The sequence below is a fragment of the Equus przewalskii genome, chromosome 10, assembly GCF_037783145.1.
Source record: "Equus przewalskii isolate Varuska chromosome 10, EquPr2, whole genome shotgun sequence".
Classification (NCBI taxonomy): Eukaryota; Metazoa; Chordata; class Mammalia; order Perissodactyla; family Equidae; genus Equus; species Equus przewalskii.
In genome coordinates this window covers 50,408,646-50,430,052 of record NC_091840.1, presented here as the reverse complement: position 1 = coordinate 50,430,052, position 21,407 = coordinate 50,408,646, and the positions used below count along the sequence as shown (strand labels likewise).

General features: G+C 52.4%; 3 protein-coding genes across 10 annotated transcripts; all 3 read right to left on the bottom strand.

Annotated features, from left to right (window-relative positions):
• Positions 1 to 306: 306 nt before the first annotated feature.
• Positions 307 to 8,469, bottom strand: SENP3 (SUMO specific peptidase 3). Of its 2 annotated transcripts, XM_008530360.2 has the most exons (11): positions 8,104 to 8,469; positions 6,547 to 7,269; positions 5,503 to 5,742; positions 5,294 to 5,405; positions 4,759 to 4,906; positions 4,582 to 4,629; positions 4,090 to 4,167; positions 1,728 to 1,865; positions 1,472 to 1,555; positions 1,311 to 1,361; positions 307 to 850 (listed from the first exon to the last, which is right to left on the bottom strand). In XM_008530360.2, exons 2-11 carry the CDS (start codon positions 7,256 to 7,258, stop codon positions 740 to 742), a joined length of 1,722 nt encoding a protein of 573 aa, XP_008528582.1. In that variant the 5' UTR covers positions 7,259 to 7,269; positions 8,104 to 8,469; the 3' UTR covers positions 307 to 739. The 2 variants fall into 2 exon arrangements, with proteins under 2 accessions (XP_008528582.1, XP_008528583.1); XM_008530361.2 differs by lacking the exon at positions 1,311 to 1,361 and having other exon boundaries at positions 8,104 to 8,426.
• A 274-nt stretch (positions 8,470 to 8,743) lies between these two features.
• Positions 8,744 to 12,266, bottom strand: TNFSF13 (TNF superfamily member 13). 4 transcript variants are annotated; one of them, XM_008530364.2, is made up of 8 exons: positions 11,132 to 12,266; positions 10,898 to 10,942; positions 10,715 to 10,793; positions 10,516 to 10,563; positions 10,252 to 10,370; positions 9,898 to 10,036; positions 9,554 to 9,647; positions 8,744 to 9,100 (listed from the first exon to the last, which is right to left on the bottom strand). In XM_008530364.2, exons 1-8 carry the CDS (start codon positions 11,387 to 11,389, stop codon positions 8,824 to 8,826), a joined length of 1,059 nt encoding a protein of 352 aa, XP_008528586.2. In that variant the 5' UTR covers positions 11,390 to 12,266; the 3' UTR covers positions 8,744 to 8,823. The 4 variants fall into 4 exon arrangements, with proteins under 4 accessions (XP_008528586.2, XP_008528587.2, XP_008528588.1 ...); XM_008530365.2 differs by lacking the exon at positions 10,898 to 10,942 and having other exon boundaries at positions 11,132 to 11,859; XM_008530366.2 differs by lacking the exon at positions 8,744 to 9,100 and having other exon boundaries at positions 9,301 to 9,647; positions 11,132 to 11,684.
• Positions 12,267 to 12,564: 298 nt separating this feature from the next.
• TNFSF12 (TNF superfamily member 12) lies at positions 12,565 to 20,841 on the bottom strand. 4 transcript variants are annotated; one of them, XM_008530362.2, is made up of 7 exons: positions 20,540 to 20,841; positions 20,332 to 20,379; positions 19,647 to 19,722; positions 18,576 to 18,629; positions 18,455 to 18,490; positions 13,536 to 13,660; positions 12,565 to 13,334 (listed from the first exon to the last, which is right to left on the bottom strand). In XM_008530362.2, the coding sequence occupies exons 1-7, from the start codon at positions 20,696 to 20,698 to the stop codon at positions 13,083 to 13,085; spliced, it is 750 nt and encodes a 249-aa protein (XP_008528584.2). In that variant the 5' UTR covers positions 20,699 to 20,841; the 3' UTR covers positions 12,565 to 13,082. The 4 variants fall into 4 exon arrangements, with proteins under 4 accessions (XP_008528584.2, XP_070419452.1, XP_070419454.1 ...); XM_070563351.1 differs by having other exon boundaries at positions 20,332 to 20,382; positions 20,540 to 20,818; XM_070563353.1 differs by lacking the exon at positions 18,455 to 18,490 and having other exon boundaries at positions 20,332 to 20,382; positions 20,540 to 20,821.
• Between the last annotated feature and the right edge of the window lie 566 nt (positions 20,842 to 21,407).

Sequence of the window (21,407 nt, the reverse complement as noted above, 5' to 3'; positions counted from 1 at the left end):
GAGGTTGCTGTTATGAATCCTGGCCGAATTCCTTAAGTATCCCTATTCCCCAGTTTTAGCATCTCTCAATCTCCCGTATTTTTGAGGCTTACCAAAACTCTCCCCTCTTCCAGCCCTGCTCCCCAGGCCGGGGGATTCTTTTGGGTGATGAAGACATAGTGTTGGCACCATCTGAGGCAGGGATGGAAACGTGGCCTCTGAAATCATGAGACCCAAAAAAGGGTCTCTACCAGCACTGGCTAGAGGAAAGCCTGAGAAAGAGCATATCCACTAGTATGAGGCCCCTTAAGGAAGACCACCACTATGTATCTCCAAAGGATCCTTTATTGACCAGAGCAGGACCGTGGCATTTATATATATATATATAAAAAAAAGTTTGAAGATCTGGCAGGCAGTAATCCCTTTGCCCGCCCACCACCCCCAGCACAGATTTTCCTGTCCCCCTCTGCACATGGAAGGAGGATGACTGCCCCACCCAGGCCACAAGGCCTTACTCCCCTGCAGACTGAGGGAAAAAGGGGCTTTTCCATGGCCACCCCCTGAACATCAGAAATCAACAAGTATTCTCTCAAAGAAAAAAAAATTACAGAAATCAATTAAAACATTTAAATATGAAAAACCAAAGGGAACTGGGTGGGAAGAGGCAAGAGAGGAAAGGAACTGGAGTTTCTTGGGAAGGAAGGGTCTCCCATGTCCCCCTGCCCATTCATTAATGGGCTTGAGGTCTGGGATACGAGGCTCACACAGTGAGTTTGCAGTGACACAGCTCCTTGTAGATCTGTCGACGAAGTTTGGGCATGTCCTGCTGGGTGAAGCTGAATGGCTGAGACAGGGCCAGGTGCTTGCAGTACTAGGTGTTAACAAAGCAAGCCATGAGAACCACCTACTGAGCATCCCCCTGAGTCAAAACCTGTGCTACCCATTTCATGAGATATGTCTCACTGGATCTTTCAGAGAACACCCCCACTTCACAAACAAAGGGAGCCAAGGTCCCATAGCCTGGGGCTCCAAAATAGTCTGACTCTAAAGCCAGTAATCTTATTAGGTACATGAAATACTTGGTTAAGAGGGAGCAAATACTTTGGGTTGGGGGGGGCGGCGATCAGGCAACTATATCAGGGCCAGAGACCAAGGACCAAAGACCCAGTGCCAGTGTGGGATGGGGAAGCCAGGAGAGGACCAATGAAATCAGAGTTTCTGCTTTTTCACACAAGGTTACTCCCACTCCATAAGTGGCTGTGAACCAAATGAGGAAGGCAGAACAGCCTCCGGCCTCCCTCACAACCCTTTTAACCCAACTGACATCTTACCTGCAACACAAAGGCGCCACAGTCACTGTCATTATTCTGCCTGGCCACATTCTAGAGAATAAAAAGGTAGGCCCTTCACCTGGAGACTCCTAAGGATGTGGCTTCAACTTCTGCCTCCTACCACCTCCCCCCACCCCCTACCCCTCCCTCTGGAAACTCACCATTTTGAAGTAACCTTTCCAGCCGTGGTGGAAATCTAGCCTGTCTTTCTTCACTGCCTCTGCCTGTAGATACTTGGCTATATGCTATGTGGGTGGAGGAAAAGAAGAAGTGATGCTTAACAGAACCCAGGGTGTGGTGGTCACAGGCACTATGACCAGGTTGCTCCTCAGAGACCCAAAATCCACCCTCTTCCTGCCTGGAATGTCTTGCCCCTCCTCCCCACATTCTGCCTGTTTTTCCCCTTCCCTCTCAAACCTTAGGGCAGCGGCGGTTTAGGGTGCGCTGCGAGTCAAAATAGGTGATGGTGCGTCGCCTCACATCAACAGAGATGAGGGACCAGTGCACCTCCAGGTGGATGGGGATTAGCAGTAGCTCCTTATTGAAGATGTCCACCTGAGGAGGCAGTGCCAGAGGTAAGGTAAGATAGCACAGGAGTCCTGCCTAGTGCCATGAGGGTTCTAAAAAGGAATGGAAGAGCAGGCAAGGAGCCAAGTGGGAGAACACAAGACCTGGGCCTTAGATTGTGAGGCAAGGCTTGGCGTCTGGATGTCTAGATTCTCAGGGTAAGGAAGGCAGGCAGGACAGAGGAAGTGGTGTCAGAACAAACACTTGAGAGCCCAGGATGGACCATACAGTTTTCACACATTAAAGGTAGAAGCACTTAGTAGCTAAAACCCAGGCTCAGGATTTCTGAGGCCAGAATGCCAGGGTTCAATCCGGCTCCTCCATTTACTAACTTATAACCATGGGCAAGCTACTTAATGACTTTCTATACCTCAGTTTCCTTATCTGTAAGAGAGTAAAAACAGTACCTACCGTCATCCATTTGCTTTATAAGGATTACACTAGTTAATATCCATAATACACTTAGAACAACACATGGCACCTGGTAAATGCTCTATCAGTTAATGCTCACAACAAACATATGGGGAAGTTTTCCTGTTCAACCTAATGAGGAGGAAAATGCAGCTTGGAAAAGTAAAGTAACTTGCCCGAGGTCATAGAAGTTAAAAACGGCAGAGATGGGATTTGAACACAGGTATATGGAAGGCCAAATTCTTTTCACTGTGTGTCACCCCACCTCTACTTGGAGAAGCAGGCCTGCCAGGTCCCTGAGGGTGTAAGCTCTTGAATCTGGGAACGGAAATTAAGAAATGCTGGAGCTGGGGCCAGCCTGGTTGCATAGTGATTAAGTTCATGCACTCTGCTTCGGAGGGCCAGGGTTTGCCAGTTAGGAACTTGGGCGCAGACCTACACACTGCTCAAGCCATGCTGTGGTGGCATCCCATATAGAAGGACTTACAACTATGATATACAACTATGTATATCAAAAGAGGGAAATTGGCAACAGATGTTAGCTTAGGGCCAATCTTCCTCACCAAAAAAAAAGAAAGAAAGAAAGAGAGAAAAAAATGCTGGAGCCAATGGTCCTACCCCACTGTAGAAATTTCCTGGCCTTTGAATTGGAAGGCAGGGAAACTAGAGATGAAAAGATCTCTGTTTTTCCTTACCAGGTCTGCATCTCCTTGCCTCCCCACCCCATTTTTCCCAGTAACTTAGGCCAAAAACCTAGATATCATCCCTGATTCCTACCTTTCCTACACTTCCCACATCCAATCTGTCAGGAAAGTCCTATTGGTTCTACCTGCAAAACTTATCCTAGGTAAAACTACTTCTATTTCTGCCTTTACTACTCTGGTCCACATTTCTCATGTGGACTTCTGTGCTATACTCCCAGTTAGTCTGCCTGCTTCTACTCTTGCCCCCCTTCCAATCTCTCACTGAAACAGGAGTTTAAAACATGAGGCACTTCCCAGCCTGCTTAAAACTCTTCAATGGCTTCTCAGTACATGTAGAATAAGATCTACCTTCTTTAGCCTATCCTCTATTCCTACAAGACTCCTCTCTAACCAAATTTTCTATCATTTTCCCTTTACTCACTCTGCTCTAACCACAAAAGCCATCCACACGGGCCCTCTGTTACTTAAACATGTTCTTTCTCCCTTTTCATCCCACCAACTTTCTGTTTCCTTCACCTAGAATACTCTTCCCCCAGATCTGCATATGGCTGGCTCCTCATCATTCAAGTCTCAGCTCAGAGGCCTTCCCAGATCACCCAAAGTACTCACTTATGCTACTACATTGCTCTGTTTTAATTTGTTCACAGCACTTATCACTAGCTGAAATTTACCTTGCTTTATTTCTTCTCACCCTATAAAGGCAAGAACTTTTCCCCTTTTTAGGGGAGGAGGGGTGAGGAAGACTGGCCCTGAGCCAACATCTGTCATCAATCTTCCTCTATTTTGTACGTGGGACGCTGCCACAGCATGGTTTGACAAGCAGTGTGTAGGTCTGCACCAGAGATCCGAACCCATGAACCCCAGGCTGCCAAAGCAGAGCATGCAAACTTAACTGCTACGCCACTAGGCCAGCCCTGAAGTTTTCCTTACTTAATACTGTAGCTTTAATGCCTACAACGGTACCTAGCACACAAAAGACATTTAATAAATATTTGAAAGACTGAATAAACAGGGTTGGGAAAAGGGCTCATAGAAAACAGAACTCTAATTCTTTCGGGATAAGGTATTGCACAAGTAGATGTGAATTCATAACTCACGTTTTTGGTCCACCTTTTCACCCCATCATAACCCTTGGTACGGAGTTTATCATAGAAGAAACTGTTGAAGAAATGCACCTGTGCAATGATACAAAAGAGCTGGATGGAATTAAAAGACCTCAGGCCCTCTTCCTAAGTCTGCCCTTCCCAGTCCACTCCATTTTATTACGGCTCTAAGGACTGGTTTCAACAATCTCTACTCCAATTGACTAAGGGTAAAAAACCAAATTGTTTTTAATCTTATCTTACAGCTTCCCATCCCAATTTGTGGAATTAGCCATAGGGGAAAAACATTAAAGACTGGGGGAAAGGAATAGAACTGATAAGTTCAGGACTAAAATTACAGATTTAAATTTAACAAGATTACCTTCCACCACCTCTCCCCCAAGAACAGAGACCCTCTTTTATGTAAAATGGAGATGAAAGGGACTGAAAAAGCTGCTTGGAACTGTGGAAGTTCTTCTGGGGACTGAAGTAACTGATTAGGCCTACCTTTTCAGGGACTGTGTCCATGACCAGGTCTCCATACATGTTCATTACCTGGGTGGGAGATGGGAGGCAACTTGCCATGGAGGGTGCAGCATGGGTACAGGGCTCCCCCATGCAGAGGGCCCCAGACACCCAGCTCCCTGAATCCCCTCTTGGGCCTGTTTCTCTCCTCCTCTTTACCTGGTCATTGAGCCAGTTCTGTCCATACAAGGTCCCCAAGTCATCCATGGTCAGCACGTGCCGCTTATAGGCCACTCGGAAGCCCCTCACCATGGCATTGCCTGGCATCCGCTGGTATGACTGGATCAGCTGCAGCACCAGGCCCTTCCTGAGTAGGCCAAGGGTGGAGTCACACAAGAGACGAGGGGGCTAGGGCACACAGAAGTACCTTCTACTGCCTAGAATAAGAGTCTATAAACTGACCCCACCCTCCCCCGTTTTTTTGTTCATGGATCCTTCTGAGAACCTGCCAAGGGCCTACTCCCCTGAAAGAGACACCTGAATACTCAGGTATACGTAGTCTTTCAGGGCCCCAAGTAAAGACACTCCCAGCCAGCTTACAGGGGTTTGGCACTGTGCCTACAGATTCCTCCTCTTCAGCTCTAGCTTTCTACTTCTCCCCAAGTAGATCCCCATGGAAGAAAAGGCAGCAGCATTCTCTCCCCATCCCCCAGGTCCCAGCCCTCTTCTGAAGGGCATCTCTTTCATGCCTTACCTGGAAGGTGTAGAAAACTCCTGCTGGAAAATGTCCTCCAGTTTCTCTACTACCTCATCAGTACTGAGGGGGATGAGGCTGCCATAAGTTTGAAGGAATTCATCCAAGATGCCTGAGTGGAGGAGGGAGACAGGAGTTGGGTGAGGCCTCTAGACTCTGATCTAGGAGTTGGCTGAGAGAAAGAGACTAGGTCCTCTAGGGTTCCTTACTCTGCACGCAGGTCACATGCTCCTCCCGAAGAGGGCTGTGCTGGCCAGCTTTCTCCCCGGGCCGCTCTGCCTCTTCTGCAGTGCCCAAATCTGAGCCCTGAAAAAGCTCCTGGGCCACATGGTCCCCGATGCTGCACACATTGCTGATGAGGATGCTGGCATCAGGGGGTGCCAGACTTCGCTCCCCTTCTGGCCCAGGTGGTCCCCCAAAACCATTGGGCAGAGCACAGGAGAGGAGGCCTGTTTCAGGCAGAGGAAAAAGGATGGGGATGAGATATTGGCCCAAAGGAGAATAGGAAGATTAAACGATGTACACAAATTATAAGACCACAAGAAGAGTGAACTGAAGCAAAATCTACCAATATAAACTCTAAGGAATGGAGACCCTAAAGCATGAGACAGGCATGTCCAAGAAGTTATAAAGGGACAGAGAGGGAGAGTTGCTACTCACAGACAGGAAGAAAGCAAGAAAAGATTAGGATTCAGAGAGATTTGAACTTCAGAGATATTTGACACTACTATCTGCCCGGCACCTAGCATAGCACCCAGCACATAGCAAAGACTCAACAAATACTTAAATAATTCATAAAGACAGAGAAAGGCTGAAATTGTTTGGTTGGGGTTCTTCAAAAGAAAAATATTCTGAGCGTGAATGTCACACACAACTGTACAGGTGATGTACTCTACTATTCAGAGAGCGTCCCTCCCACCATTATGAAAATAGCACCCTCTGCAGATGTACATGCAGGGGTCCTTATCCTGAGAGGCCCAAGGAAGAGAGATTTCAAGTGGACAAGACTGTCTGACTTTCCTAAACCATGTCCACCTTTCTCACCCATGCACAGGACACCTAGTTAGGGATTCTGTATTCCAGCATCAACTACGTCCCCAAACTTAGTTCCTGCTCAAAGTGGGGCTTAAGACATTTCACAGCTATTCTGGACGCTCTCATTCTGCCATTCTACTTTCCTCAGGCCCAGGTCTCCCCACAGCAACAGGATCTTAGACCTCCCTACTCCTTCCTCTGCCCCATTCCAACCTTACCTGAGTCAGAGTCCAGAGGAGACTTTGGAGTCCACCTTAATCCATCTTCCTCCATAGTGGGCCCAGAGGGCACTGGTGGAGACCTTCTCACCCCATCTTCAGCCATGAGAGCACCTAGCAGACCCAGCCGGGGTGGAGGTGGGCCCCGGGGGGAGTCAAAACGACAGCAGGGGGATGGCACCTGTGGTGTCGCACCACCTTCCTGGGGTGAAAGATGGTTCTTGGGCTGTGTGAGGCTCCGCCGCCGGCCCCGGTGGCGCCCCCAAAGCTTCCAGTGGAATGTCAGCGAGGTGCTTTTAGAGTAGAGCAGCATCCGGAAGGCTCTCATAGCTCTGCGGCGGCGCTGTGAGCAGGTTTTTCGATGAGTGGGGCGGGGAGGACGAGGCCGCTGGGAGGCTCCCAGCTGACCCCATCTGGGGGGCAGCCTCCAAGCTGCCACTTCCTCTTCCTCATCTTCATCTTCATCCTCTTCTTCTTCCTCCTCTTCACTAGCTGAGGCATCAAAAGAGGGCCGAGGGACAGAGAGGCGTCTGGCTGGCACTGTGGTCCCTGACCCAGGATCTGGCCCAAACCCTCCACCTGATTTGAGTCGGGGTTTGGGGGGTGCGGGCCAACGAAGACGCTCCCGCCTGGGACTTGAGTAAGCTTGGGCTATGCCGGGTCCAGGAGGCTCAGGCCCCCAAGACCCGGTCCCTTGTATAGTCTCTTTCATCTTCCAGTAAGCTGTAAAACAAAGGTTAAGAGTGTCAGAACCCAAACATCCTGTACTCCAGATCCTGCCTCTCTTCCTCAGCATCCTCCTGTGGAATCAGTGGCAAATAAACTAAGGAAAGAGGGAAAAATGCAAAATTCCTAACTTTAGATCTTCCCACTTAACATGGTCCACAAGGAGCCCTTTAGAGTCTGCTATCATCTCTGCCCCGCCAGACAGAGGCAAGGCAGAGTGGCTAAGCAGCAGGCCTGGAGGATCTTATTTCTCAGATCTCCAAGTCAAACCCGGTATTTTCAGCCTCTCTTTCTCTATTTTAACACCACCAGAGTGTCCTGAAACCCTAATAAGGGAGATAGCTCAGCACGGGAATCATGACATGGTAGAGATACCTGAAGAGAACACCACTTCCACAGGGAAACCGTGGTCTAGAGCGGCAAGAGAGTTCTCTATCAGCCTGGAATGAATGGGGGGTGTGGGCATGCTCGGCTTGTCTCAAGAGGGAATGCGGATGGCAGAACTATGGCTCAGACAGTAGGATCTTATGAAAAGGAAAGATTTTAAAGGAAACTGAAAGAACCGAATCGGTGCTTAGGCAGCCGAATCAAGGTGTTGAGACAGAAATGAGCCGCGCGAGCCAGGCTGGCCCACCCCTTCTCCTGCTCTGTCCCCGGGGACCGGAATGCGTCCCAGCACCGGTACGGTCCTACAGGCTCGGACGGCTCTGCGCACAAGGGCCTTAAGAAGCCCCTTCGAGGGCCTCCCGGGCCCCGGTTAGGGGGGAATGAGGTCCAGGAACGGAAGAGGCAGCGACAGGGTTGGGGGGAGGGGGGAAGGGGCGTCCTCACCGGGAGCGGGGAAGCCGGGCGGACGGGCCCGAGGGCGGGCGTCTCCGGCCTCAGGCTTCCCGGCTCATCTCTCTGGCGACGGCGGCGGCCCCGCCAGTCCTGCTGTCTTCAGGCGCAGCCGTCTCAATTCAGGATTCCAACGCTTCTGGGCCGCGCGCCGCCGAGCCGCCCCGCCGGGCCGCCTCTCGCTCGGCTTCAGCCTCCACCTCCACCACCTCCCCCTTCTCCTCCTCCTTCCCCTCCCGCGAGCCCCAGGCCCACCGGCGGCGGCGGCGCACGATTAGTACGTCACACCCGGCGAACAGCGCCGGCGCGGCCACCACGCGCCTAGACCCGCCTACCCGCAAACGTAGATGCCGCGGGACCGTCCCGCCCCCGAGCCCGCGCAGAGCTGCGCCTGCGCACACCAGCTGACCTCGGCTGCGCGCTGTGGCCGCGCCTTTTGCCCTTTTGAGCCTGCGTGTCCCGGGCCGCTTCACGCCTCACTGCGTAGCCCTGCCTTCTTCGCCGTCTAGGGGCCGGAGACCGGGGCCCGATACCTTGGTCAGGCGGGGCCCACCAAAGGAGAGCCGGGAGGGCAGGGAGATTCTCGGTACAGGGATGGGGCTGAGGCAAGGCAGTGGGGGAAATGGATGCGAGGTATCATTTATTTTCTTTTATTTAACTTTAAGCAGGGCTTGAGCAGAAAGAAGAGCTCAGAGGAGTGAGGCAAGACCAGCATCAGGGCGTTCGATTCATCCAAAGCTCCCCGGTTACCCGTCCCAGCCCAGAAGGGCTTGGAGTGGCCTGCCACTCCAGGGCAATGGAGAGCATGAAAGGCAAAACTTGGGACCCGAAGAGTAATGTGGCTGCAAAGGGGCCGTCGTCGTCGGGCACCCCGATCAGATGGGCGCATAATAAATACACCTCTGGAGATAGTGATGGAAACTGAGGCCCAGTAGATGGAGAGAAGGAAGTGAGGATGAGGCTTCCTGTGGGGCGATGACGCAGAGGGTACCTGGAGAGGTTTGGCATAGGGAACGTTTTCCTGAGTGGAGGGAGGCTTCATGGACTTCTGCCAACAGGCGGGATGATTCTCTCAAACTGCCGCTAGATGGTGGTGCTGTTCTGGAAGCATTCCAGTGGGACCCAGAGCAGGTCTAGACAATGCTTGGCATTCCCTCCCCCCTCCATTCCCCTTAAGAATTTGAGGCTGGATGGGCGATAAAAGCAAAATATTCTACTACTTTAACATCCATAAAATCAAAGGCTAGGGGGTGTGGGTGGAAAGGGAAAGGAGGAAAGTCATGAGCTGTCCAACCCAAAGTTCCAGTCAAACTCAGAAGAGGCTTCTGTTCCTGCCCATTTCCTGTCCTTTGTCTAGTCAGCTCTTGGCTGTCTCCAATATGTACCCACCCTGGTTTTCCAAGCTCAGAACCATCTTTTGTAACACAATCACAGTTTCACAAACCCCAGGAAGGTTCCATGTGGAGAGAGGCTAAGTTTCGCCCTTGCCCGGGGGATTAAGACACTCAGAATATCTCCTTGGTGTAAATGGAAGACACCTGAGGAAAGGAAGAAACTCTGCTCAGTGAAGAACAGTCATGCAGATACTCTGATGTTACACCCTCCCTTCTCCAGCTCAACCTTCTTTTCTGCTTCCTATAGGGACTTAGGTATTCTGTCCTTCATTCCTCAGCTCTGCCTCAACACCCAGGCTTCCAACCCCCTGTTGTAGCTCCCTCACCACTGCCCCCAGGTCAGAGATGTCCTGGTCTTCTCACGGCCGCCCTCCACTGCCCACACGGCTCTCACCTGCACTGTAGCAGCTATTGTAGGCCCAGTCCGGGTTGGAGGGCATACTTCTTATACATCGGAATAGAGTCTCTTGCCTTCCCTGGCCCTCCCGAGACACCACCTGACCCATGGTGAAAGTCACATCATGAAACAGGACCTGGCAGGGAAGGGAGGAGATGTTGAAGAAAATAGGATGGCATGGCTCAGTTCTGGATGGCCTCAGGAGCCCTGTCGAGGGAGCCAAGGAATGAAGAAGGGTCTTCTAAGTTCAGTGTGCTCAGGGGTTGGGAACCCTCAGTACTGGGGCATACAGGCTCTGGGAGAACAAGACTCCAGGCCCCCAGGTGAGGCTCAAGGTGTGTTTGGGGTTACCTGGCTGTACAGCAGATAAACTCCAGCATCCCAGACTCGAACAACATATCCTTGGGCCTCCAGGCCTCTCCCACGCCTTAGAGCTGGTTGCCACATCACCTCTGTCACATCAGAGTCCTCTGGAGGTGAGGAGTATGGTAGTCAGGATTTCTGTGCACTCTCAAGACACTTTTCACCTCTAAGATTCTCTTGGGCCCAGGTGCCAGCCCCACAGTTCCCGGATCTTGCCCCGCCCAAAAAGCCATTATATAAAATAGTGCTCACCTTTGGAGGTGATGTTAATGGGAACAAGGTGCAGAACTGAGTGCTTTTCTGAGGAGAGAAGGAGAAAATCTCAGCAGTGCCCACTACTCCAGTTGCCCTGTTGCCAGCCCTCCACCCCCACCCTGACTCTGGGTATCAATCTCCAAATCCCCATGCATCTTGATCACCTCCCACCCCTGCGGCACCCCAGAGGCCTCACTCTTCTGTTTATGGGTGAGCACTGCTCTCCTTCTCCGGGATCTCTCCCCATTCTCCCGGGCTTCCAGGGCCTCAGGGCTCTGCTCAGGGAAAGAAGGTCAGGGTTAGACTAAGATGCAAGGGTCCCAGACAGCCTTTCTCCCCAGCCCTCCCCCGCCCCAGGAATGCCTCACATCTCATGCACCTTTCCCCAGCAAGCTGAGTCTTGGTGCTGGCTGTCCTCCAGGATCTGTTAGGTACAAGAAGCATTAATCTTTAACAGTTTCCTTTCCTGGAATGGCTGCTCCCTTGACCTCCAAACCTGGGACCCTCTCTTGCACCCAGTCGAAACTTTACAGATCAGGAGGCTGGAACTGAGGCCCACAGATGGCCCTGCCACCCATCTTTCTCTCCCAGGCACCCTTCTCCCCTCACTCACCTGCTCCCGGAGGCTCAGCCATGGATACCCTTCCCCCTTCTCGGAGGGCCCTCCAGTCCTCTGCAGCCGGGTCACCTCTCTCCTTAGGGTTTGCAGCTCTGTTTGTTGGGTCAGCAGAGCCATGGCACAAGCCACAGCCCCCAGAGCTGCCCCCCAACTCAACCAGAGGGCAACTGAGAGTGCCGGCTCTCGGACCGGGCCCCCCATGTCTCCCCGGGGCCCTTTGGGGGCTAGCAAGGAAGGAGATGAAGCTGGCATGAGCTGGGGACCCTGCCAACAGCTGTGGTCTCAGGAGTGGGGTGGCAAGGAGGTGGCGGAGAGGGTGGGGGTGCAGGCGGTGGTGCAGAAGGGAAGAAGGGCGTTACGCAAGGGAGAAATAAAAAGGAACTTGAGAATAAAAAGGAGGGAGGAGGAAAGCAAGCTCGGGGCACTGTTGGTGCTCCTGGCACCCCGCTGTGGGGCCAGTGTTGTCTTGAGACCCCTCACCCTCCTCCAGCCTCAGGAGAATTTGGTGTCAGTCTCTCTAGGAAGGACGGGGCTGCCAGTGACACCCAGGAGGAGCGGCCAGAGCACAGGAACCCTGGGGCGGCCCCAGAAGTGGGGGAGGGAAGGTTGGCTGGCTGTGGGGCATGGTGCCAGGAGCAGGGATGGAGGGACAAGCTGGGCAGCTTTGAGGGTCAAGTGGTGAGGGTGGAAGACCCTCTGGCTCAGGCATGGGAGAGATCTCTGGGGAAGTTTGCTAGGAATGACTGAAAGTGGGGAAGGAGGGAGGGGGTCGGTGGGAGGAGAACCAGGGTCGCGGAAGCAAGAAACTGGCTGAGTTCTGGGGTTAAGGCCAGGCCGGGTGTGTTGGAATAAGGCCTGCACTACTCCCTGTGCTGAACTTGGCAAGCAGGACTTCCTGTTTCCCGAGAAAAGCTCTTACATAAGGCTCTGGACAAAGAGAGAAAGAGACAGCCCCAAGCACCCTACCACTGTAGGATTCCTCCCCTGGACCCAGGGGCCCAGAGTCCAGTGTTCCTGGGCCCCAGCGTCCTGCATATGGACCCTGAGCCCCCTTCCAGGCCTGCTCCCACCCCACATCCCAGCCAGGGCTTGTGCCAGCACCTGCTGAATGTCCCGAGGCTGCCAAGAGGAAGGGCCCCTGATCCTCCCAGCCAGGGATTCCCCGCAGGAGGAAGCCCGCCTCCTAGGTAAATGAGGTTGCTCTGCTGGACCTTGTGCAGAGGATTGATTTTTTTCCTGGCAGTTTGCCTTTCCACTCTCTGCTCATGCCTCGGGGGTTGGAAGCATGTCGGTCCCCACTCCCAAGCCTGTACATCACCCTGGAATTCCAAGTGTCCTGCCCCCCACTCCCCAATGCCCAGATCCCCTTCCCATGGCCCTCGGCTACACTGAGAATGTCCCCTAAGCCCCAATAAAGAGAGAGGCCATGACTTATTCTCTTTAATATCCACTTATCAACATTTTGTCACAATAATAATAAAAATAATATCTGTTTTAAAAATCCACAGGGAATTAGGGGAGGAGCTTGTCTTGGTCTCTGACCCCTCACGCTCGGGAACTCCTGGCCTAGTCCCAGTCTCTCTGGCATCCAGCCCCTCTTTGTGCCTGAAGAGGGGTATTCAGGACCCATCCTCACCCAGAGTACAGTATACACAGTGTCCTGGGGGGCTGTGGCCAGGGTGGGGAGCCAGGAGATAAATGGGGGCATCAAAAGATCAGGGGTTTGAGAGCTAGAGAGGTGGAGACCCAGAAGTGGGGGAGCTGTCAGAGTCGAACGGGAGTATTTATGTGGTGTGGAGAACACGTGAAGCCCTGGCAGCCTACAGAGGGAGGGGCAGGTCTGGGGGGAGGAGCAGCTTAGGGTGGGGCAGAGGGGACTGGGGTGCTCAGAGAGCTGTTGTGGGGAACTGGCAGCCTGGGAAAACCACCATGAGACCAGGGCCCCTCAGTGAACTTGGAAGAGTCCAAAGTAGGTGAGGAAGGGGGCGGCCTTGAGATGGGCCCAGGGGAGCGTGCGGATCCGCAGGGAGGACCCTGGCCGCAGGGGCAACAGCCCAGACACCTGGCAGAGACGGAGCTGGGGCCCGAGGGAACTAGCTGCCGTGGCTGAGAACTCTTCCAGGCAGCGCAGGGCCAGCGTGTCATCCACCAGCAAGTCCAGCTTCAGGTAGACAGCCTTCCCCTCATCAAAGTGCACCTGGGGGGGCGGGGGAGGGAGGGCAGAGTCCAGGGCTCTGCTTGCCCTCGTTGTCAATTTCACATCTCCTTGGAGACTCAGGTATGCTCTCCAGCCCAAATCCCAAGCTTCCCCCTCCCCACCTTTAGCTTGCCCCCATGCCCTAAACCAAACCCTTCTCCCTCAGTTCCTGCTTTACCCATGGAGCCAGGTGGGGCTTACCTGACAGTACAGGTAGTAGAGCCCAGCCCGGATGACTATGAATTCCCCGCTCTGGCGGTCATAGCGCAGTGGGTTGGAGCTGTTGATTTTGGCCTCCTCCCAGCCACTCACGGTCCCGTCTACACCTGAATGTGAATGTTCAGAGATAGGGGAAAGTCCATTTACAGGACTTCCTTACACTCTCCAGGGATCCACTGAGTTTATAAACCTTTGGGGCCCACTTTGCCCAGAAGATAGATAGATGGCTCAGGGGAAAGGAGGAGCCACTGCCTATGGAGCCCATAGTGTAACAGGAAGTTGCGTGAAGGAATCCAGCATATATGACCAGAACAATACAGAGCAAGCTGTCACCAGTTACTTCTGGGGAGAAGAGTAGGTTTGAAGAAGTGTGGGGGCTTTTATATTTTGGGTCTATATTGTTTGCCTCTTTTACTTTAAGAATGTATATATACAGTGCTTGAATCATACACCTCTTGAATTATTTAAATTAAAAATAGTAAAATGGTACCCAAATGTCCATCAACTGATGAATGGATAAGGAAAACTATGGTATACCCATACAGTGGGATATTATTCAGCCATAAAAAGAAATGCTATGGTGTGGATAAACCTTGAAAACATTATGCTAAGTGAAAGAAACCAGTTACAAAGGACCACATATTATATGATTTCTATGAAATGTCCAAATAAGCAAATAGAGAGAGACAGAGAGTAAATCAGTGGTTGCTTAGGGCTGGGGGGATAGAGGAAATGGGGGTGATGGCTAAAGGGTATAGGGTTTCTTTTTGAGATGATGAAAATGCTCTAAAATTACTGTGGCTGCACAACTCTGTGAATATACTAAAAACCATTTAATTGGACTTTAAATGGGTGAATTATATGGTATATGAAGTATATCTCAATAAAGTCATTACCAAAAAAAAAAAAATCTGGGCTAGGTTAGCTGCGGATTGTAAAGAAGATAAATAGTAAAATGACAGAGCAGGGTATCAAGTGGTTTCCCAGGCCCTCCGTGGGCCACTTGGGTCTACCTCTCCAATTTACTCTCCTCCACGCCTCTCATTCACAAGACTCCAGCGCCCTGGCCTTCTATCTCTTCCTGCCGTGTACCAAGCTCCTTGTCCCTGCAGAGCGTGTGACTGCTCTTCCCGCTTCCCTCTTCCCAGAACACTTGCACCTTCTGTCAGTCAGGTCGCAACTCCTCTGAGACACCTTCCCAGGCCACCCAGTTTAAAATAGCCAGTCCCAGCCCTGCCTCCATTAAGCTCTTCAAGTCACCCTGTTTCTTTCATAGCTGCCACCAACATAGGAAATCATCTTGTTCATTTATGTTTGTGATAGTTTGGGGTCTGACTCCCCTAAGAGGGCAGCGACAGTGCTCGTATTTACCACTGTATCCTAGAGCCTGGGACTGGGCCTGCTCTGAGCGGGTGCCCAGCAAACACTGGTGGGAAGATGAAGGGAATGAGGCGAACATGGCTGACAGCTCTCTTTGTTTGGGTCCATAGGCCTCCCCACCCCCATCCCCATCCCCGGCCTGGGGCCTCACTGGCTTCTTCTCAGTGGCCTGGGCAGCTGCCTTACCCAGTCCCTCACCCTCCACCAGCCCCAAGGCTCTGTTCTTGTTACTTTCTCAAGGAAAACATAAGGCTTGCTGAGCATTTTCATTCCCACCTATGAGTTCCCTCCGCCTTTACCCTGCAGACTCAGATCTGAGCCTCCAGCTCTGAGGTTTCCTGACCCTCCTCTCCCTGCTAACTGCTGCCACTGGAATAGCCTTGGGCACCTCAAACTCATCTTGACTAAAACTGAGCTTGGCCCCTCCAACCCCAAACTTGCTTTGCTGTCTGTATTCCACATTTGGCTCCTGGTTCCACCTCCCACCACGTAGCCAAGTCTCCCTCTTCTTTACCAACTTTATTCACCAATCACCAGTTCCTGCAAATTGTGCTACCTAAATAGCTCTGCCTTGTCTCCCTCCCCAGTCTGGCCTCGGCCCCTTCTCACTGGGACTCTTCTTGGCCTCCCTCCCCGTTGGACGTCCTGTTTCCAGTCGTATCTGCTCCAGTCTATTCCCTACACACGGCCACAGAGATGTTTCTAAAATGCAGATGTGAGCCTCAGAGTAACTTCCAGAGTCCATTTGTGACCTGGCTTCCACATTCTTCTCCAGCCTCATGCCCCATCCTGCTCCTCCAGCACTTCCTCCTTCAGCCACACTGAGCCTCTCATGGTCGCCCAGCCTCATCATACTCTTGGCAAACTCGGGGCTTTTGCAAAAGTGGCTCCTTCTACCTAGAACGTCCTTGACCCCTTGTCCATCTTACACTCATGCTTCAAGGCGCACACCTTCGGGGGAAAGGAGTCCCCAACTCCATTGTAAAGTTGTCTTCCTCTATGCCACTGTGTACCTCTGGCTATTTCTATTATTGTTCTTGTCATAGCATAATGTAATTTACAAATTTATATGCTTGTCTCCTCTCCTAGACAGTAATTTCTTGAGAGTAGGTCTGAGTATTATTCGCTGTGGGCACTCAGCCCAGTCCTTACAAATAACAGGTTCTCAGTGCATGTGTGTTGAGTCAATGCATGAATGAATGTCTGGGTGACTGCTAAAATAAGTGGTCCATACAGAGGGGAGGAAGGCTGGTCTGGGGCATGAAGAGGAGAGGAGAGGAAGAGGGAAGGCATTCCTGGCTATGGAACCAGCTTGAGCCAAGGCTGGTTGTGGCCAAAGGGCAGGATGTACCTGGGACCGTGGTGTCACTCAGTTTCACAACCACAAACCTCAAATCGATATTCCTTACTGTGTGGTAATCTTCCTACTTTCCCCCACTAAGCTTGCTTTTGCACTCTCCAAGATAAAGATTTTGTACCATCTCCTCAAACCTCCTGCCCCTGTCTCCCTCGTTCTCTGGAGGACCTAGAAGTCATTAGACAAGGGCTCCCTCATGTCCCCCCACCAAAACTACAAACCGACCTGTTCCCACCTCTCCTTTGATGCTCTTGTTATGATGGGACGATGTGTTCCTCTCTTCATTCTGGGTGTGGCCTTCCTGGGTGTGGCCTTGCAGGTTCCCCCCACCCCTACACCAGCAATCGTCTCTCACACAGACCATGGCCAGTACACAAGGGCACTCTAGCTGGGATCAAATCCCGGCTCCACCACTTAGTATCATCATGACCTCAGACAGTTAAATAACCTCCATCTGTAAAATGGAGATGATCAGAATAGCTTCCTTTTAGGACTGTTGTGAGGATTAGATGAGATCAAACACTCGACAGATGTTAGCTGAGGCTCATGTAGTATTGCTTATCACTCAAAGGACTGAACTTTTCCTTGATCCACATCCCCCTCCACCTACTGGCCCATTTCTCTATTCCTGTCAGAGAAACTTCTGGAAGGGTTTATTACTGTCTCCGATTCCTCTTTCCCATTTTCTCTTAACCCAATCCATGCTGGCTTCCATCCCAACTATGCCACTGAAACTGCCCTTGTCAAGGTCACCAGTTGACTTTAATATGACCAAACCCACCAGTCATTTCTCTGACCTCATCTCATGTGATCTCTCAGCTGCATTCAACACACACAGCCACATCCTTCTGCTAGAAACTGTGTCTTCTCGTAGATTCCAAGACGCTACCCTTCCTGGGTTTCTTCCCCTCACTCTGGCTGCTTCTCAGTCTCTGCTGGGTTCTCCTCCTTTGCTCCACTTCCAGATGTCAAGAGCCTCAGGGCTTTGCTCTTGGGGCCCTTTTTTCCCTTGGTGTCTCATCCAGTCCTATAGCTTTAAATACTGTCCCTATGGCCATGGCTCCTGACTTGAAATGGCCTGGCCTGGCCTGGCCTGAGCTAGTCTACTATGTCCAGCCATCTGTTAGTGGAACTCACTTGTTTATTATTGTTTATCCACTTGTTTATTATTAGATCTCAAATTTAATTATTAATTTACACACCTCCCAACCTATTTCTTTCCTGGTTAACCCCATCTTAGTAAATGGCATCATTATTCCCAAAGATGCTCAAGTTAAAAATCTAGAAGTCATTCCTGATTCCTCCCTGCCCTCATCCTGTACATCCAATCCACAAACAAGCCCTATCTTCAAGCCACGTGCTGAATCCTTCTACTTCTCTCCATCTCAGTTGCCAATGCCCTAGACCAAGCCACCCTCATGTCTTGCTTCCTGACCTGTCACATGGAAAGGCATTCCAGGTGAGGGCATTGTATGTGCAAAGTCCAGAAGAGGCAGACTGGTGGTGGCGGGGGGGAGGTCAGCCCCACGACTGTGGAGGAGGCATAAGGGTGTGCAGGGAAAAGAGACTGAGACCAGACTATGGAGACGCTGGAAGCCAAGCAGAGAAGCAATGGAATAATGAAAGTGAAGTTTAGGGGGGCTTAACTTGGCAACACAGGTGGGACAGAATTGGGAATGGAGAGTGTCTGGAATGAGGGAGGGGCTAGAGACTGGGCTTGAGGTTTTGAGGTCGCAGTGCTGAGGTAGGGGCTGGGATGAGGATAGAAAAGAAGAGCAGAGACTAGAAACATTTTGGGGAAAATGATCAGAACATGAAGATTCACGGACTATGGAGGGGAAAGAAGAGGGAAAAAGTCAATGATGCTTCTTGGAGTAGAGTGAGGACTGAAGGAGGAACTGGGCTGGGGGTTTGGTGGGGGAATCTGCCTGGATTCCAAGAGGGGAAGGGGTCTTGCTGGGGTCCCATGCCTGGGTCACAGAGAAAGTCCACGTTTGAGAGCTGAGAGAACTGAGCCCTGAGAACTTTCATGAACTGGCTTCTGGGGTTCTGAGGCTGAAGGCAGGGAGAGGGGTGGGAAGTCAAGGTTTTGAGGGGCCCCTTTCCCAGGAGGCCAGTGCTGTGGGAGTCAGGGAAGAGCTCAGAGGTGGGCATGGGGTCTCACCCGCCTGCGCTCCGTCCTGTCCCGGTCGTGAGCGAACTGTAAGATATAAGACAGGGTTGGGGAGACCTGCCCTATCCCTCTGCCACCCCTCCGCCCTGGGCATGGCTCACCCAGCACCCACCTTCATAGTGAGCTGCAATCGCTCTGCGAGCCCGTGTTTTCCGGCCTTTAGCTGCTGCAAATCAAGGAAAGACAGATGGGCAAAGCAGTGCCCCCACACCTGGAGGGTTCCTGCCACTCCCCCAGCCCCGTCCCCTCTCAGAACCCTGGCACCCTTATTCTTGTCCAGACTCCTGGCATCAGAACCTCAGGCCTTATCTTCCTCCATAAGTAGAGTGACTATATAATTTATCATCCAAACTGGGATGCTTCTGAGAGCAAAAGAGGTGCTATTAATAATCACACTGAGGGGCCAGCCCAATGGCATAGTGGTTAAGTTTGCACGCTCTGCTTTGGTGGCCCGGGTTTGTGAGTTTGGATCCCAGGCGCAGTCCTACACACCACTCATCAAGCCATGCTATGGTGGCATCCCACATACAAAAAATAGAGGAAGATTGGCACAGATGTTAGCTCAGGGACAATCCTCCTCAGGAAAAAAAAAAAAAAAAAAAGACCTATCATACCAAGTAGGCGAGGATGTGGAGCAACTAGAACTCTCATACACTGTTGGTAAAAATGTGAAATGGCATAACCACACTGGAAAATGGCTTGCAGTTTCTTAAAAAAAAATAAAAAAATAATCACACTGAAATAACAGGTGTAAGCCAGCACAGTCCAGTTCAAACCTGGATATATGGTCATATGGTCCTCCCATTCGTAAGTCTCTTTGCTTATTGGGGCCTACGCCTCTGACTCCTCCACCTGTTCAACATCAGAACGCCAGCAGTTCTCCCAACTCCTGACCATCCCTCCTGCATATTTGGGGCAGGGTCTGAAGTGAGAAGCAGGTCCATGTGATGGAAGAAGATTCAGAGTGAGGGTCAGAATTCTAGGTTCGAGTCTCAACTGGTTAGCTGCATGACTCTGAACCCCCGCTTACTCTCTGTGCCCCAGTTTCTTCATCCATAAGTGAAGATAATGGTTTCTGCTCTGCCTGCTTTACGGGGCTGTCATGATGAACAAAAGCAATACTGAGTCCAGAAGCCACCACAGAGCAGCCTTTATCCTGAGGCTGGGATAAAGGGATGCTCACCACTTCTGCGAGGCCGAACCAGTCGTTTCAGTAAAGGCACGAGATCCTGGCTTTCCTCTGTCTGGGGATTCAGTTCCTAGGGGAATTAAGGGTAGACCTAAACCAGGGTTTTGCCAGGGACTCCCAGAGACATAAACTGAGACTGACAGGGAGCCTGTCAGGAGAGGCAGCAGTGAGCAACAGGCACAGAAGTGTTAGGGAGGGAGGGAGCCCCTCAGCCAATTGTGGCTGGGGCCAAGGGAAGGCACATTCCTAGGGTCAGGCCCCAGCCCGCCTCCCCTTCCCAAGACCAGCCGCATCTTTCTTACCCCCAACCCCCACAGAACCAGCATAGACCCTGCGAGCAATTGGCACGTTACACACACACCTACACCATCAGCGTGCAGAGTGGGTACGCACGCACCCTGCACACACAACCCACATCCCTCTTCCACGGCCGGCTCACATGTCTCATACTCCCACTTCACTCACAGCCAATAAGCACCTTCCTACTCAGGTGACACAAACCCAGGACAAACCCCTTACACACAGTTGTCACCCTCTCTCTCTCTCACATACCCACGCATGGCTGGTGCACACACACTCCCCACACACAGCTGGCACAGCCAGGGCACACTCTGCACCCTCAGCTTGCACACACTTCCCTTGCCTGGCAGCCTGCCGGACAGCATCCACACCCACTCACCAGTGGGTCCTGGTCCTCCTCTGCCACCAGCTCCCCTTGGGAAGGCTCCTGCTGGGAAGGAGGCAGCGTCACCGTGTCCTTCTCCACCTGACATCTCACCCTCCACCCATCTTTCTGGCCCCTTGCCCTCAGCCCACCCGGCCCCATCAGCTGCTCTGCAGACTCCGCTCCTAATCTGCCCAGGGAGGGGTGTGCAGCAGGGCCTCACCTGGGCAGACAGCGATGCCCGGCTTCCCAGGCTGACCACGACCAGCAGGAGGCCAAGGCAGGCCAGCGCCAGGCCCAGGCCCAGCACGAGCGGGGCCAGCAGGGCGGTGCCCGGCTCCCCCCGGCGCCCCCTCCGCCTCTGGCTCCGACGGGCGGCCATGGGGGCGGGGGGCTGTGCCTGCCTCACCGCCCCCCCATCCCGGGACCCGAGGGATCGGGGGAGGGGGAGCCGGCGGGCGGATCGGGCTGGGGAGAGGGAGGGGCAAGGGAAACGGGGCGGGAGGGGGGGATGAGGACAGGAAGCCGGACACTGTGTGATTAAACTGCGAGCCCGGCCGAGCTCTCTGCGCAGAGCGGTGTGCGCGCCGCGCCGAGTTCAGAGCGCAGAGCGAGTCCCGGCGAAGAGGCACACACCGCCTGGGCGTGTAAAAGCAGGGGCGATGTTTGTGTGAGTGTGCAACCGGCCGACATGGGGTGTGTGGCCGAGGGCTCTCCATGCGGACGGCAGGAGACAGGCGGCGGCGAAAGTAGAAATGAGCAGCAGCTCCACCCAGGCCTGTGCGCTGGTGGTGAGGCTGCAAGACCACTGAACTCCTGCAGGTCCAGTGCTGGCCCCGCGGGATCACTAACTTAGGGCCCCAGACCAAGGTGACGAGGCAGTGTGTGGCTGGACTTCTCATTCTCTCAGTCAACATGGTTAGGGCCAAGGCCCATTTGGATTTTTATCGGCTGCACCTAAAAGACAGTACTCTCCTGCAAGTAACGGAGAAAAAGCCTGAGAACATCATTAACGTGGGTCGTGTTTTCACTTTTTTCTGCAAATCAATTGATAGTTGATTTAAACTTTAGCATCCTGCAACTAGAGAGAG

What these genes read in the sequence shown, in the direction of transcription:
- SENP3 (XM_008530360.2), bottom strand. Translation starts at nt 7,258, where the DNA reads ATGAAAGAGACTATACAAGGGACCGGGTCTTGGGGGCCTGAGCCTCCT. An exon ending in TGAAAAGGTGGACCAAAAAC is followed by an intron (nt 1,866 to 4,089) that starts GTGAGTTATGAA and finishes CTGCCTCCTCAG; the next exon opens with GTGGACATCTTCAATAAGGA. An exon ending in GTGGCGCCTTTGTGTTGCAG is followed by an intron (nt 851 to 1,310) that starts GTAAGATGTCAG and finishes GTTAACACCTAG; the next exon opens with TACTGCAAGCACCTGGCCCT.
- TNFSF13 (XM_008530364.2), bottom strand. Translation starts at nt 11,389, where the DNA reads ATGCCAGCTTCATCTCCTTCCTTGCTAGCCCCCAAAGGGCCCCGGGGA. An exon ending in ACTCAGCTTGCTGGGGAAAG is followed by an intron (nt 10,794 to 10,897) that starts GTGCATGAGATG and finishes TTCCCTGAGCAG; the next exon opens with AGCCCTGAGGCCCTGGAAGC. An exon ending in CATTAACATCACCTCCAAAG is followed by an intron (nt 10,371 to 10,515) that starts GTGAGCACTATT and finishes CCTCACCTCCAG; the next exon opens with AGGACTCTGATGTGACAGAG.
- TNFSF12 (XM_070563351.1), bottom strand. Translation starts at nt 20,698, where the DNA reads ATGGCCGCCCGTCGGAGCCAGAGGCGGAGGGGGCGCCGGGGGGAGCCG. An exon ending in GGGCATCGCTGTCTGCCCAG is followed by an intron (nt 20,383 to 20,539) that starts GTGAGGCCCTGC and finishes CCTCCTTCCCAG; the next exon opens with CAGGAGCCTTCCCAAGGGGA. An exon ending in AGGAGGACCAGGACCCACTG is followed by an intron (nt 19,723 to 20,331) that starts GTGAGTGGGTGT and finishes TAATTCCCCTAG; the next exon opens with GAACTGAATCCCCAGACAGA.